Source organism: Alosa pseudoharengus, unplaced genomic scaffold (assembly GCF_046254945.1).
Source record: "Alosa pseudoharengus isolate Yale_2024_CS ecotype anadromous, Long Island Sound unplaced genomic scaffold, YU_APseudo_1.1 YU_APseudo_1.1_scf_21, whole genome shotgun sequence".
NCBI lineage: Eukaryota > Metazoa > Chordata > Actinopteri > Clupeiformes > Clupeidae > Alosa > Alosa pseudoharengus.
The window spans coordinates 25,485,520-25,502,978 of NW_027468674.1; the positions used below are offsets into that span (position 1 = coordinate 25,485,520).

Here is a 17,459-nt window from a genome sequence, read left to right on the forward strand (position 1 = left end):
TCAACCTCCTGCCATTCAAACCCCTTGGCTGTGTTTCTGATCGGCATGTTGTCACACTGTCATCCTCCCCTTCTATTATCTCGCCGCTTTAAGTTCTGAGAATCCGCTGACCCTGTGACTCTGGTGGCGGTGGCTCTAGAGGAGGGGGGGGGGGTCGAATAGCTGGGCCAGAAATGGGTCAGTCTGGGGAGACGTGAGCAGCTCCAGGGGGCCGACAGCGAGGCACAATCCCACCTGAGACCACGGCCCTTCGGGTGCTCAGAAGCGCTAGCACCACTCCCCCCCATCCCTCCTCCTCCTCCGTAGAGTTAGCGAGCTCCTTGTGACGATTGAGGACTTCTAACATCTGTGGAAGTGGCTGGCAACGCTGTCAAGTTCAGTGACGTGAGAGTCTTCTGCATATGGCTACAGAAAAGTCTGTAAAAATTTGTGCTATAAGCAGGGTAGGAATTTCACGGCGGCCGCGACGGCCATGGCCGTCGTAGCCCCTTGCGTTGGCCGTGATGCCCCTTTGAAAATCAGAGGTTTACAGGCCACGTTGGCCTTGGTGCCCCCTTCTTTCAATATTCTGCTTTGCGTCCTACTAATAGCAGGCGCGGGAACCTATTTTTGACCAGGGGTGCTGAATAACAAAAATAATGGATGTCCGACGATTCCCCCTCCCCTGGACATGTTTCGGATTTTGACTGCTAAACAGCCTACGTCATTTTAGTGTGGTGTGCGGGTGATATCGAGAAGTTTTAGAAAAGTCCTGGGCAGCCACAAATTCCAATGTTCCGCGACAGCACTCCGAGTCCACTGCACCCACCCTAACCCCACAGAAGCGCACTTGACATCATTAGCCTATTTCAGTATAGCTAAGGAAAATTACTTTTCTGATCGTCAAAACCACACCAGAGATGTTAGGTAAGGGATCATGCCCGACGAGGTGCCCATTATCAGAAATAAATGGACGACGCGGATTCGGAGGCGTGAACTGTCCGACGCGAAGCGGAGTCCATTTATTTCTGATAATGGACGAATCGAAGGGCATTATCCCGTTTATACCATGGTCACTTACGAAATAAATAAATATGAAATCAATTATTAATACTAAATGAGTTTTAGAGTTAAAATCGTTAGTTTTTTCAGCTGTTTTTGCAATGCTGTGGAATGTTGATAAGTCACAGAGCGGACTAACTCAGGCATTGTCAAGCAACGTCATAATAATTGTATAGGTGTAGTATATGACTTTTTAAATGACACCCTTTTCAACCTAGACCATGGTATACGCTTTAAATATAGGCTAATAATCAGGCTGCAATGATCTCGCAAATAATTTCTGAATAGCCTATGTGTGTCGTCTCCACAGCAAGTATGTGTCCTAATAATTTCTATCTTAGCGACTAGGATAGTGAAATGATTTCACTAGCTACACATTTATTAGTTTCTTTCAGCTTATCCATGCTTTTTTTGAACGTGTAAATCGCATAGAATATGTAGGCCTATATCAACCGTAGGCCTACACACTTGATCGCTATCACATAGCTGAAACCACGCTACGGTTCTTACAGACTCACGTTCACGTTGATCTCTATAACTGTTAATTTTTAGTAGCCTATATTCGAACCTATCCATAACCCTTTTTTGCTATTTGCAGGGGGTGCTGCAGCACCCTCAGCACCCCCCTTCCCGCGCCCTTGACTAATAGCGATTTTTATTTAGCCTGTGGCCTGTCAAAATAATCTTAGCATTCACAGCGCAAATTAATTTAGTCTTTTACGCAGTGGAGAAAGTGACAGCGCAAGAAAGAAAGTGCGTCCAAATTTACCCAATCTTCTCAGTTGAACTACTCGCGAAGTAGGCTACTCATCATCACACAGATGTGAGTGAGTAGATTCATTTTTGCAGTCTTCTCCAGGTAACAGGTAAGTATAGTAAACTAATTTACTTTAGGCTTCAACAGGTAAATAACTACTTTAGGCTTCAACAGGGAAATAACAGGTAACTCATTTTGGAACAACAGTTGAATTACAGTGATTTTTTAAAAAAATGTTTAGGGCAGCGATCCGCCTACACCCTTTACATTAAAAGACAAGGACTTGTCTTGGCCTGGAGATGCGGCCAAACCTTGTTGTTGGTTTGCTAGTCGCGGGTGGTCCGCAGGTTCAGGGTGCGGGGGCTGTGTGTTGCTGGTGTGTGTGTCTGCATGTATCTTTTGCCTTGTCCAAGAAGCGCTTTGCTGTCTGGACAGTCTTTTCGGCGAGGCCGTTGCTTTGTGGGTAATGCGGACTTGTGGTGGTGTGGGTTAAGTCGCAAACGCGTCTGCAAAGCAGCGGAACTCCTCAGAGCTGTAGCATGCTCTACTGTTGCTTCGATATGTTTGCCCGTCCCGGGCCAGAACAGGAGGTCTCGCGCTCTATGCTTACTTTTCTCCACACCCATGTGTCTTGTGTGTATTAGGGGTGTAACGGTTCATGTATTCGTATTGAACCGAAACGGTACGGGCGTCACGGTTCGGTGCATGAATTTACATGGAGAATACACGGTATAAAAACACATAAAACTCTTGTGCGGATTAATTAATGTCATGCGCAATTACTGTTAAGTAGCGAGAGTTACGCGAGTTCTTTAGCGACACCTAACGCTAATCTGTAGCCTCGCCTTAGCTCTGAAGCTCTGATTGGCGCCTATGTTTTTTTGTCAGGTCGTCGGTCGAGTCAGTCAGTCATTAGCAGCACTAAGGTTAGACCCACAAGAGTTAGAGGATCCGCTAGTCTCTTTAAGATCGCAAGTTTGAGAACTTCAGTTACAGTAACGTTAGTACAGGCGAAAGAGTGGTGGATAAGATGAAACTGTGTGTCGGCGTTGTTCAGCAGTTGTTGGGTATGTGAGTGGAAAAAATGCTACACATATTCGAAGCCATCACCCAGATGATGTAGGCTACCAATCACTGAAACGAGGGGAAAAAACTTCCCCTGCGCTTCAGCAGCCTTTGGATACACATACAAATAGGGCCAAAACCTATGGCTTAAATTAAATTATTTCGTAATGACAGAAAGCTATGTAAATCACGTGGTAATTACCTTTATGTTGGGGTAACTTCTCACATGAGGTTCTGGTAGTGTTAAGTGTATAGAGTAAAATAAAGTGACAACGCTAACCAGGCTAATAAACAAACCATGCTACGGTGAGTTAACGTCAAAGGGCAAAGTCACGTGACTTCTAGTTGTAGTCTGTGTATGAAATGAAAGGAGCAATTTCGTTTTTGTTTTTTTAAAACTGTTGACTGAGTGTGATATTTTCACAGTTAGTAGGCTAGATTATTACTTTACACACAATAAAAAAAATATTGAGGCAAATTGTAGACCCTTCCATATACAACTAAACACAGATGTTGAAGGTCTTGCTTAAGTGGATTTTTAAAAATATTTTTTCTATGTAATTTGCACTTTCAGAAATAAGATATGCTGTAGGCCCAGTTTTATAGCTGATTGTCTTATTTTGTTTACAAGTTACAGATGGAGTCTGGGTACTTATTGTACTGTTTAGCCTACATCTTACACACTTCAGGCTGTTGCAGATAGCTCAGGGAAGAGACTGTATGACACTAGGTGGTACAGCCTGAGACATGTACATTTCTGCATTTTTGTTTTGCTTTTCCCTCCATTGTACCGAACTCGTACCGAACCGTGATGTCCGAACCGAGGTATGAACCGAACCGTGACTTCTGTGTACCGTTACACCCCTAGTGTGTATGCGTTGGTTGAATCATGTCTCCTCTGAGACTCTGGGTGGGCATTTCCTCCTTTCATCAGGCCATCCATTCTGTGTGGCCTCTCTGTGCAGTGAGCTGTACATCCTGTACCGTCACGTCTATGATCTCCAGTAGCTTTCTGTCCTTCCCGGACTCCACAATCACTCTCCGGCCATGCATATACTCATGGAAAAGCTTGCAGCCGAATAAAACTGCTTACACCATTGAATAGTATTCCTTCGATCTCGGAAATCTCGTCTCAGTGATTCCAGTATTCCTGGATGCTGGGCGGGCATTTCCTCCTTTCATCAGGCCATCCATTCTGTGTGGCTTCTCTGTGCAGTGAGCTGTACATCCTTTACCGTCACGTCTATGATCTCCAGTAGCTTTCTGTCCTTCCCGGACTCCACAATCACTCTCCGGCCATGCATATACTCATGGAAACGCTTACAGCCGAATAAAACTGCTTACACCATTGAATAGTATTCCTTAGATCTCGGAAATCTCGTCTCAGTGATTCCAGTATTCCTGGATACTGGGCGGGCATTTCCTCCTTTCATCAGGCCATCCATTCTGTGTGGCTTCTCTGTGCAGTGAGCTGTACATCCTTTACCGTCACGTCTATGATCTCCAGTAGCTTTCTGTCCTTCCCGGACTCCACAATCACTCTCCGGCCATGCATATACTCATGGAAACGCTTACAGCCGAATAAAACTGCTTACACCATTGAATAGTATTCCTTCGATCTCGGAAATCTCGTCTCAGTGATTCCAGTATTCCTGAATGCTGGGCGGGCATTTCCTCCTTTCATCAGGCCATCCATTCTGTGTGGCTTCTCTGTGCAGTGAGCTGTACATCCTGTACCGTCACGTCTATGATCTCCAGTAGCTTTCTGTCCTTCCCGGACTCTACAATCACTCTCCGGCCATGCATATACTTATGGAAACGCTTGCAGCCGAATAAAACTGCTTACAGTTCCTTTTCTATTTGTGCGTAGTTCACTTCAGTGCTGTTGAGTGACTTGGAAGCATAGGCAATGGGCTTTTCATTCTGGAGCATGACTGCACTGAGGCCACATTTTTAAGCGTCTACTTGGAGTCTCAGTTCTTTCTGAGGGTCAAAATATGCGAGCACAGGGTGATGTGTTATCAATTCTTTAATCTGTATGAATGCTTTGTCGTGGTTTTTGTCCCATAGGAACTCACTGTCCTGCTTTAGTAGTTGGCGTAGTGGTGCATTTACCTCGGAGACGTGGTGCGAACCTGGCCAAATAGTTTATTATCCCGCGGATGGTTTCCATCTCCCCTCAGCTTGTGGGTGGCTGCATTTTTCGTATCGCCTTTACCTTCGCCGTGTCTGGCTTGACGCATTCACGCGAGAGCGTGTGGCCGAAGTAGCTGACCTCTGTCACACCTATTTGACATTTGTCTGGATTCAGCCTTACTCCTCTTTCTCTTGTGCGTCTCAGCATGGCCCTGAGGTTGTTGTCATGCCAGGCAGCTTTGTCTGGGGCTTTTCTATGACGACGAGGGCGTTGACCCATTCTGTCTGCTCTGCGTCGTTGTTAAGGTCTCTGCCTCCGACCATCTCTTTGAGCTGGACTTGCGCTAGCTCGTGAGAGCGTGTGATGTCAACGGCTTTGTCTAGCATTAGCTCTGCGCCATGGCTCCATGGCTAAGCAACTTTTCCCACACTCGCGGTAAGTTTGTAGTGAAAACAATGCGGTCTCGTACCATCTCGTCACTGTTTGGGTATCCACAAGCTTCAACAGCTTTGGTTCCGTGACAAAGTGTTCAAAGGTTTCCCCTTCCCCTTGCATTTTTTCGTGGAAATGATATCTTGCGTATATCGGGTTAGACTTTTGTGTGAGATATTCGGTGTACTTATCATAATATGTTTTCAGTATCTTTGGCTCTTCATCTGCTAGTGTCCATGTGTTAAAAACATCCCGTCCTTTCTCCCCGATCCATAAGAGAAGGTAACTGCATTTGTCCTGTTCACGTTTCTCCCATAGGGGTCCGGAGAACATCAACTCTGCATGCTGCTTGAAACTTCAACATGCTTCAGGTAGGTTGGTTGAATCCCAATCCATCTTGGGTGCTGGGATGCCAAAACTATCCATATACTGTCTAAACGTAAGTATTCAAACCTCTACTCTGACACCATGTAATGTTTTCTGGGTTGTCGGCGTTCATTTTGACCGGTTTACGGTGTAATGGCAAGTGTACCCTGTAGCCTCCCTCTGGCCGCCGGGTGAATAAGGCGAATATCGCGCGTGTGTGTGTGTGAGAGTAAGAGAGAGCTGAGATACAGCGGGTCTCGGAGTGTGAGGTTGGTGGTTCAGTGATGGGGGCAGGGGCGCCTGTTGGACCACTCAAACTCTCCGGACTTTATTTTCAATTATTAACCTGCAATCCATTATTGAGCTCGGCAAAAAAGCAAAGCACATCAGCCTCATGGGCCGTCAACTGGAGACTTGTCAGGTGCCTGTCATTTGGTCCTAACCAGTGGTAGGTGGGAGTGAAAGACTCTGTATGAGTACAGGGTAGGAGTGGAAGTGGGGGTGGGGGTTGGGATCAGGATCGGGTGATGTGAGTTTGTTTGATCAATTGAAATCTAAAGAAAGTTTAATTAAAAGCAGCAGCACAGAGAATGTAATGGGATGAAATGGTATTCAGAAAGAGAGAGTGAGTTAATAAAAGAGTTTATGATATAATAAAGAAATGAAAACAGGACACGATAAATTCATATGAAGCAAACAACAGTTACACTCAGTGAATTAAATAAATGAAGGTTACACTTAGTGAATTAAATAAATGTAGGCCACACCCACAAGTACACCAATTACTTTCAGCAATATAGAAATATGGAAAGAATATTCAGTGAGAAAGCATGAATGGCATTTTGAAAACAAGATCATAGCATATAAAATCATGATGTGAGTGTCAACAAAAGCCTTTAGACAGGAGCAACACTTCCCACAGCTGTGTGAAGAATAGCTGCTGCATATTAACATTTATCAAATCCGTTGCATTTCAGACACTCGTATCACATCTTGCATATAAATAAGCAGGCTTATGTAACAGACATCAAATACAGGTTTATTAAAAATGCCAATATGCACCATTCTCAATCATGAATCAATGTCAGGGGCAAGAGATTATGAATATTCGTTTCAAAGCATCATACTGCCACAAATGTCATTCAGATTCAGACTGTTGTTTAGTAATACTAACCCTACCACAAACTAGATGTACCACAAAGTGGTACAAAATATGACCGCCGCTCAGTCCTGTTCATCCTCTCCCGCTTGTCAATTTGTCTCCATCTCCTACTCCACCCCCTACTCTTGCAACTTTTGTGTATGCTTGTATGTGCGTGCCTGTGTGTGTGCTCCTGTGTGCTTGCGCGCACGCGTGTGTGTGTCTAATTGTGTGGATGTGTGTGCATTTGGTGTGTTTATGTCAATTTGTCTCCATCTCCTAGCCTGACCTAGCCTGGGAAAAACCCAGACGTACTTCCAGCAAATTCGAGATTCGCTCTGAAAGTCGGTTTGGCCAAGAACCCATTCTAGCCCATTTCCAATTTTCCTAGATCGAGGCACCAATCAGAACCCTTGAGGCGGGCTTTACACGATGACAATAGCGCACCCTGTTGAAGAAGCCGGGGTTTTAAAAAAAAAAAAACATCAACGATGGCTGCTGCCGCTTGTTGGAAGCTGCTATCACGTTGGTTTAAGAGTTAGAAGTTTCTTAACTGCTTCCTTATGTTGAAATATGCAACATTGTACAAACACGTATGTAAGGAATGTGATCGATCTCTGCAACAGTGGTAGGCTACTGAAAACGGTTTGATATTCTGTTCATTTATAGGCCTACAGTAGCTGGACACGTAGCCGACAGAAAACACATAGGCTAGGCTACTTTTGAATTGGTCTGCTATGCGAGCATAACTCGAATGCTACACTTCAGTGTTTGCCTTAAAACAATTCCGGCATAATTGCTTTGAACGTTTTAGTCTCTCGTCCCCCGTTCCTGCTTTATATGTCCCGGTCAGCCAGAGAGGTCGAATGAAACAAAATGCTCGTTTGAACGTGAACGGTTTTGTTCAAAGCTGAAAATGCAATTGTGTTTGACAGAGGGCAGATGTAAATTGCTAGTGACAAAATATTAGCTTTCAGTGTGGCTCGATGCCTTATAGCCTACGTTTAATTAAAAAGTGGTTAATTCTTCCTACCAGACAGTGTTGTAAATTGTGTTTCCGTCACTCTGTCTCTTTCGTTGCTCTGATTGTTTTTTGGCCTCTCCTATTGCGTCCGAGGCATTTTGATCGGCGTCCGTTTGGGAACGCCCTTTGGAAATGGGCTGTGAACAAACCTTCCCCAGACCCACTTTCAGTTACGACTGAGAAGGGTCTGGTTTCAACTGGGCTAAGCCTGACCAATATGGGATTTTGAAGGCTGATAACCTACCGATTTTGATATTTGAGTTATTAAAAAACTGATAACCGATAGTCGTTTTTAATAAAAATGTTAACATGTGAAAATGTTCTCCCATAACAAGGTTGTAATCAAGGTGGGGCATTATGTATTTGAATAGGCTTAACTATCTAGATTCCTAATGAAAGGCTCTATATATACAGTAATTTGTTTAAAGAAATAAAATGTATAAGAAAGAAAGAAAGTTTATAAGAAATAAAAGAGTGTATAAAATAGAAAGAATAAGAATAAAATAGTTATTTGTTCTGTGATAACCGCATTGCCAAAAACTACATTGTGAGCAGTTTATACTTGCAGTGCCCGTTCAAACATGCTATTCCTGTAGAAAACCAATAGCCTGTAGGTAGGCATGCTTTAAAAATAAGATGATGTGGAAAAGCATCATTACAGCATTCAGAACAACGTAAATTTATATGGTTGTCAAAACGTACCCTAAGCATTAGAGGAGCTGATTACAGGGGTGTGATTGGCAAAGGTAAAAAAAAAAGGAAAATATACGTAGCACGGAGTGACCCCCCCCCCCCCCTGCCTGCCCCCTAACAGTCCTCTGGGCCTACGTACAAAATAGTGAATCATGTGATAGGCCTACTGATATTTTGATGCTGATTGAAGAGGTTGCAACTTGAAGGTTGTTGATATTTCAGTTCCAAAGAGAATCAAATTACATCGATTCCTCTCCTCCCGAAGTAACACTGTAGGTCATACACCTCTCCTCCTAAAATAAATGGTAGGCTCTGTTTTAAGCTACTGCACCAGGATTGTGTAGGCTAAGCGGCTACAACACTAGTTTTACAAGCGCACACACTAAATGGAGAGCTAGGGTTAAAATGCGGACTGCGCCTTTAAATTGGCGACTGGCTAATGTTAACTAGCATTACCAACCTCCCTGCAAAACTCACCACATAACTTCGTTGGTTTGATAGGTCTTGTCCCTCATGCTGGCCCTTACAAAACCCACAAGCTGACCCTCAACACACAACAGTCAATAATGTGACCCGATTTAAAGTGGTTTTCACCCCTTTGGACACTCTTGATTTCGTCCTTGAAACAGTGAAATATTCACGGGGGCATGGACGGTTTGCTAACCATTTTACTGCAGTGTAGCCGGTGGTAGCATCCAGCTTGTGCTATCAGCTAGCTAGCTAGTTCAAAGGTTTAAGTACTTAATAGGGATATACAGGGCTTTTTATGCCTTGACTAAGTTGATGTTTCCTATAAACAACAATTCATGTTCATAGAAACAACAAGATCACTAAAACATATGTAGCCAGTGGGACTTTAGGACCCAGGAGCGAGTAGCAAAGGCTTAAAGGCTGAGGTGTCCATAGGGGCGGGTTCTTGTGTTTTCAGTCAGCTGCTTAGCCAGGGAAACGGAGCGGAGTGGAACCGCGGTAAGTTTGAATTGTTTGGCACGCTGTTGTACTAGGCCAGCATTAGCTGCCTCATCATGGGTTATGGCACTTATAAGTCTGTTCGTTCTTGTAGATTACAGATGAGTGTTGGTGGCCAGTGTGCTGGCGTTCCGCGTGTTGAAGGGTTTGTGTGCAGTCACCAGTAACTGAATCACGGAAGCGTCTCTGGGTTTAACGCCGGTAGGTATGCTTCCCTTAAAGAGCGTGGTTTTGATGTGAGCCTTGATATATGCATTGTTGTGATTTTTATTATGACCTATGTTGTAGAATGGGCGTGTAAATAGAACGAATCTCGATATCCGCTGGGAACTCTCTCACTCTCGCGGCCAGGTATAACCAACAAAGCATTGAGACGGCCCCCCTGCTCTGCGCGCTGAGAATATTAACATCAAATGTTTTTCAACAGACTGTGCTGGTGTTACAGGGTGTGTGTATAATTGCTGCCGTGTACTGGGGCGGATGGCCTAGCCAAAGTAGGTATTTGTTAGCCAATCAAGCCTTACATCCCCAACCGCCCACTGCGGTCTTCTGGTGAGCGCATGTTGTGTCGACCAGTCATGAAAACTGGGTCTAATTCCAGACTCTTTTCTTCAGTGGTTCCATGTTGGTGGAATGAATTGCCCAGTGCTCTCCGTTCCTGTGGTAGTTTTGGGTCGTTTAAGAGGGGTCTAAAGACATTCCTATTCAACATATACTTAGTTGTTTAAGCGCTTATGTGTTATGGTTTGTATAATGTTGTTTTATTTTAATTGGGCTGTTAATTAATTTGACATTTTTGTTTATTATTGATATTCTATCTTGTGGGTATCCAGTCGCTAAGATATTTGCTTGTAGTCTTAGCATGTCATTGTTTTTATATTATTGATTGAATGGACATTATTGTTTATTATTGCCTTTCCCCTTTTTTTTCCATTGCTTTTTTATTAGGCTATTGATTGAATTGATATTATTGTGTACTATAACTATTCTCCTTACTATATTTGACCTACATTCTAATCTGTTCCCTGTTCAATTTTAAATATTATTATGTTTTTTTGTATTTATGTGTCCCTTGGGACAAAGGCGTCTGCTAAATCCTTAACCATAACCATAACCATAATTAACTGTTAGACTTTGGCCTTGCAAAGACTCATCCTTATTCTATGTGTAGCCCGTTGTTATACCAGGTCCCGTGCGCTCCGTCATACGTGTGGACTGGCTTCTGTGCGCTCCGGCGTCTGTGTGTGTCTGTTCACACGAGGTTATTAGAAGCCTTTTGTGAATGAACCCCGTCTCTCGTGAGTGCTTGAAAGTTTACAAGTTCTTTCAATGTATATCATCAGAAAGGTGAATGAGTGTGTGTTATGTGGATAAATTAATAAGTGTATGTTTTGTCTTTTTAGGTCTTGTTTACTTTGTTTGGACATCCAGCCACTGTTTTCTCATGTATGAAACTTATGTATGTTTTTATCATTCATTGATATCATGCCTATGAACTTATATGGTTAATGTCAAGCTCTTCCGGTCATTAATATTTTACCATTGAGATAAATTGTTGTGTTTGGGCAGTGTGCAATATTACGGGGGACAGGGGAAAGTGCCAGAGGGCATGTGCAATTTGGATAGCTTTAACTGATCATCATAGTAGCACTCACGCACTTTACTTGTTCTCAAATTTAAGTGGCCATTGCTTGGGTTCTCGTAGCTAGTGGGCAGAGCTCAATGCTCAATGTATTAAGGTGACCACTGTGTGGTGTGATTAGAGTTTGTGTGTACTAACAAAGCACTTTATGGTTAATGCAGTGTAGCCTTGGTTGCTGTCTTTGGTGTGCTGAATCCTTTTGGAGCCTTCTGCTCATGATGAACTAAATGTGGATTTCCTGTCAACATTGAGTACTGTGGTCTGGCCCAATATTTAGTGTAAATCTCTCCTATGAAGGCTTGTCTACGAGAACTCATGTATGTGTCCATGATGTATTACTACCATTAATGTTGTTCCTGTACGAAGCACCTATTTTAATAACTCTGCAGACCATAAATAAATTGTCTACATTGCTTTTGCTACATCAGCCTCCAATTGTTTCATTCACTTGAATAGTACTAGCGTGGGGTACATCTTTAGTCTACTGTAGTTGGGTCTCTCATCCCAGTCCAATAAATGGGAGTGGCGTAGTCAGACCATATTGTGGTATAATACAACTGGGTTTTAACTCCCAACGGCCACACATAATATATTTCATACCTGTGTTGCAGCATGTAGGCTAATGTTAGCAGCATTATAATGACATTCTAATGTTAGCAGCATTATAATGACATTCTGAAAGGCTAATGATTAGCCTATCGGCTACCTGAAAAGTTAAGTGTTCAAACTTTACATTTATGTTTACAGTGTTCTTTTTGATGGTGTATTGGCCCTGACTAAGTTCGTGTGATATATAAACCACAATCCTTGTTGATACAAGTACCAATGTTCGTCTAGAAAGTTTTTATTCACATTAAGAACTTTTGGCGTCTATATGAGCATACACAATCGCTTACAACCGTAGCTGGTTTTGAGTCTCATGTGCAGTTAAGTTTTTATGGCTTATACCCAAATTGTCAATGGAGAAATTGCATTGAATTCTTACTTCCGGAAACTCCTGTGGGCGGGACTGTGATTTCATGAAGGCCCTTTTGGACATGTCAGTTATTTGCACCATTGGGTAAAACTGCATTTTGTTTTAGACTACTGGTATTTAATTTGTGCATTGACAATAAAGCTGAATATCAACTAGATGACTAAACTTATGCATATGTAGAAGAAGAACATTCACAAAAATCCATGACATGACCTCTCTTCTTGATAGCTGTTGAAAACTGCATTGAACTGACAGGGATTGTTTTGTTTAATAATAAATAAATAAATACATTATGCTGCTACCTTCTGCTTTTCCCAAATACAATGTAGCCTACAGGTGTACCTTTCATCAGTCCAGTTGCAATGGATGGACTGTGATGAACTGCCCTACTTGGGATTGTTTAGAGATTTTAAAGGTTTTATAACAATGCTACAAATGTTTTGGCAAATCTCTTCACCTTTGCAGCGCCAGTAGGCTACTTTGTGTGCGGCCCGCAAACACACATTCCAAACAAGCATACACAAAAGTTTTTAAGAGTGGGGGATGGAGTAGAAGATGGAGACAAATTCATTAATATGATTTACTTTCGCAGAATGGATGTACAGGACTGCACGGCAGTCATATTTGTACCGCTATGCGGTACATCTAGTTCATTTTATACCCCCTACGAAACTTGGCATAACCCCAGAGGATGTCAGGTTAATCATACACATAACATTTGGTGCAGTTCTGAACATCTCAAATGAAGATAGGGGCGATTACAGCAGAATAATATTACATTTTAATTTTTTACCGGGGGGGTGCAAATGACAAATGAGTGATTATGGGCTAGGTTGATGTGGGCCCTTGAGACCAACATACCATAAAAATGTCATCCTCGGTGCCATGGTTCAGGTAGTTATTTAGGAAAAACTGAATTGTTGGGGTTTCGGGGGGCCCAACGTGGGGGAACAAATTATTTTTTCCCGTAAAAGTCTACATGCCCACCAAATTTCATGTGTCCCGGTGTTTCGGTGTCCCGGGTATCATTGACCAAAATTTCAGGAAGTAGATGACGGGGAAAAAAAAAAAACTTTGACAATCCCTTTATGACCGTGGCAGTCATAATAAGTAAGGGATAATGGACAACACGACGTCCGGTTCATAGAAATAAATGCACGTTCGAGGTGGTAAAATGGCCCGGACGTTACTGATTTTCTCTCTCTCTCTTTGTGGAGTGGGTAAGACTGTTTTTAGTGGCAGGCTTACACATACTGCGCTAGCGCTAGCCTAGCACCTGCGAACTCTGCAACTAGAAGGACTGGATGAAACGTGTTCAAAACGGTCTCCACTGATAAATATCACACTTGCTAACTTGGAAATGTGGTCCTATGTACAAAAACCTGAACCACACCTTTAATAGCACGCAAAGGAAACAAGCGGTCCCGTTTAAAAAGAAGCCAACTTGTTCACTTTGTTGTACAACTTTCTTTGGCCCTTAAAGCGATAGCATGGACAGTTGGCTTGTTTACAGTTGGTTCCATTTTTGCGAAGCCTGCTTCCAGGCTCAACCATCGTCCTACTATGGTTGTTATAGTTACCATTCATAAGCATTGATATGGAACAGTAATTAAACTTGTTTTTACCAGATCTAGCCTACTTCATAGGTGTCCCGTTATTCAGAATTTAATTATTAATCAGAAAAGAGTATTTCTATTTAATGACAAGAAAAGAGTATTTTATTTAATGACAAGAACTTGAGTGAAAGGCTTGAAGCTCTAAACGAAAGAATGAAAGAGTTAATGAATAAATTAACCCATTTACTCCTAAAATGCCTGCTAAAAAACGCCTATAGAATCCTATGGCATTCTAGACTAAATAACCTTATTTCCTGAGGGTTTTCTGAAAAAATACAAAAATTGTCAACGTCTACCAAAATGTAATATCTAAGCCTCTGTATACCTAGAAACATGAAATAAAAAGCATGCTGCGCTACGCAGCAACCAGCGGGAGATTCAATGTTGTGCTATGCAGCAACCGTTGTGCAGCATCAGGCGCGAATGGGTTAATGAAATCTCCAAAGGTCTCACCTGCTTGTTCATGAACACGTAGATGATGGGGTTGTAGACGGCGGCAGTCTTGGCAAAGAAAGCGGGTGCCGCGGACAGCCTGGGGTCGATGTAGATGGTGGGGCAGGCGGTGACTGTGATGGAGAAGGCCGCGTAGGGTGTCCAGCCGATCATGTACGCGGCAATCATGACGATGACCATGCGTGCCACCTCCCGGGTGGGCTTCCTGGTGTGGCCCAGTCTCCCATGGGTGTTGGACACCTGTGGCACACAGACAGCGGTGGCGTGCACGGACAATCGCGCCCGCCTACGGTGACTCACAGTTTGCTTGCTGACTTTTTAACTATTTCCAGCTGAACAAATTTCATTTTCCATTTCACAATTTATGTATGAAGAGCAGAAATGATGCACATCATCCACAAGACACTGAAAAAAAAGAAGAGAAGCTGCTCGATTTTCTGCCCATATGACCCTTTTCAAGAAACCTGCACTTAAGGAACTTAAAACATTGAACTGCAAAGCCCCTGAAATGGGACATACAGTGGCAAACGCCGAAGCCTCGATTTGAAGCACCCCATCTGTCACCAGATTATCAGAATGGTGGTTTAATTTGAGTGGAACCTACCTTTCGGAGCTTCTGCATGAGTTTGCCATAAGAGCCGATGATTACTCCCAGGGGCAGGATGAAACAGGTGGTGAAGAAGGTGATGATGTACGTGTGGTCTAAGTATTCCATGGAGTACCTGCAGAAGAACAGGGGAGACATAACAATTACTGATTTTCTCTCTCTCTCTCTCTTTCACCGTTTGCTTCAATATCTTGCACCAGCATGTCATGAACACAATCTCTCACAAACACACACACACCCGACCAGGCACCAAGTTGCTGAGATAATTCATTTCAATGCTTGGGGGAAATCAATGATGTTGAATGATGGTCCACCAGCCTCCACCAGTGTCAGAGGCTTGATACAAAAGATTCAAAGGCTGAAATTACCTCGAAAACTATTATGTGGGTTTTTCAGGGGTAAGGGGGTGGGGTCAAGGAGGAGAGAAAATCGACACATCTGCTGTTAAGACATCTGGCTGTGTCTCTTATTTCCTTTATATGGGACACTGTCACTGATTTATAATCATCCAGAGTGAAAGCCATCACAGGTTGCAAGAAAGCTTCATCGTTAGATCAACTAAGAGTGTGGCAGCCTGATGTAACTACATCGATAACTTTAGTGTTTTCAGTTTCATATTATTTCTTTCATTAGAATTTTAATTTTAAGCTTTGTATTAATACAAAACCATAATGACATTGTTCTTCTGGGCTGAGCTCACCAGTTGGGTTCACAGGTGGTTCCAATCTTGCTGACCGTGTAGCTGTTCCAGCCTAGCACCGGCGGGATGGTCCAGATGAACGAGAAGGTCCAGACGAACAGGAGCCCCAGACCAGCATGCTTGACCCCGAGGCGCATGTTCTTTAGGGGTCGGCAGATGACAAAAAAGCGCTCAAAGGCCAGAATAGCCAAAGACCACAGAGCCACTATGCCTGCGTGAAGAGAAACCACATCCCGCAAGATCAGTCAATGAAGTGGGTGCGTGTGTGTGTTGGGGTGTTTGTGACTAGATTGCCTACGCATTTGGTGTGTGTGTGAGTGTGCACAGTTAGACCACATTTTCTGGACCATGTACTGTGGTATATTCATAGAAATGTTTCCATATCTATTGGTTCACTACTGGCTAACTGCTGGAGTAAATCCTCATCACTCTTATTTGCACTTTGGCCTGTGGGTACATGAGGCGGATATGGGGAGTGTGTAGTGAGATCGATGATGAGTGGACTTTAGGTTCGATGTAATGACTAAAATTGGTTTAAGAGATGGCATTTAACACTCCAGGGAGGAACGAGTGTTGAACAAGCCTGCCCCACGAACCTGAAGACCAGTGTGTGAGACCTTGTCAGCCATGTCCACACGACGACCGTTTTCATGGAAATGTTTTTTTTTTATTGTTTTGGTCTTGCTTCCACACCAACACAGCGTTTTAGGAAACTGGGTTCCAAGGTGAGTTTTTTGAAAACCCTGTTTTCCTTGTGCCATGTGACCATCAAAAACATTGTTTTAGCAGAGAATGTCTACTTCCGTTTTTTTAATTGGTTGCAGTTCCTTCTCTGGCTCCACGTGAGGGCGCTCGTCCACGAGTGCAGAATGAAGAGGCCAATGGTAGCCTGGTCCTACCAGACTCTAGTATATTTCATAATGTACAGAGAGTCTGGCCACTTTCCATTGCCAAGCGTTAACTTCCTTGAAGGCGAGTACTCTGTTGAAGTTTAAAACTATTGGATCTGCCATAACCAATTGTTATCGCTGATTAGACAGGTAAAATTTGGCCTGAGAAAACCCGCGAATATATCGAAATCGGAAAAAATAAATATCAAAATCAGTTTTGACCATGAGGCCGTTTTTTAAATGTTCTACTTTTGATCTGGCCATGAAATCAAAAGTCTGAAAAACAAAGCGTTATTATTAACGTTATTATTTGTTTGTTTGTATCACATTCATAAACAAATAATGAAATAACAAGTATTTTTTTTATTTTGGATTCTCAATTGAATATCAAATGAACGAATGATACACGGACCAACATGACTTGGTGAACAGTATTTTTCCTATGTGTTTTCTCGATACATTTTAGCTACTGTCAGTGACTGACGTGAAAGAACTAGTCAGAAGTTATTAGGGAAGTGCGGTTTAAGTTTAAATAAATTTGTGCATAGTGCCGGTGTCATTCATTTCTTTCACATGTCTTACAACATAAATATATGCAGTCATAGTTTTGTACATTTCTAAAGTTGCTTAGAAATTATGTTAAGCCTACATTAGATGCACACTAAATGCGAATGCGCGATTTGATGCAGGCAAAAAGTATCGACTGTCGACCAGCCTCAGACGAGTCCAGGAAGTGACGTCAATTCCGGAAATAAGTACATAATTTACTTTACTCTTTACGAAGAATACAGCGGGAAAAAACTTGTTTTCTTTTACAGTTCATGAAAAAAAAATAGTCACATTAGGTATAAGCTTTTTATTATTATTCGTAATTCACATTTATTTATTAAATAATCGATTGCGACGTGATCTGCCAGAGTCAGCTGGGAAGAGCTCGTGACTCACGCATA

The 17,459-nt window shown here is 42.8% G+C and overlaps 1 protein-coding gene across 1 annotated transcript in view; it reads right to left on the reverse strand.

The window, feature by feature from the left end:
* The window catches only part of LOC143137928 (vertebrate ancient opsin-like), a 36,869-nt gene that overhangs the window by 2,499 nt on the left and 16,911 nt on the right, over positions 1–17,459 (reverse strand). Inside the window, exons 2-4 of the mRNA XM_076298285.1 lie at positions 15,620–15,830; positions 14,917–15,034; positions 14,313–14,552 (exon numbers count right to left, since the gene is read on the reverse strand). Coding sequence (XP_076154400.1) covers positions 14,313–14,552; positions 14,917–15,034; positions 15,620–15,830 — 569 coding nt within the window. The remainder of the gene's footprint in view (positions 1–14,312; positions 14,553–14,916; positions 15,035–15,619; positions 15,831–17,459) is intronic.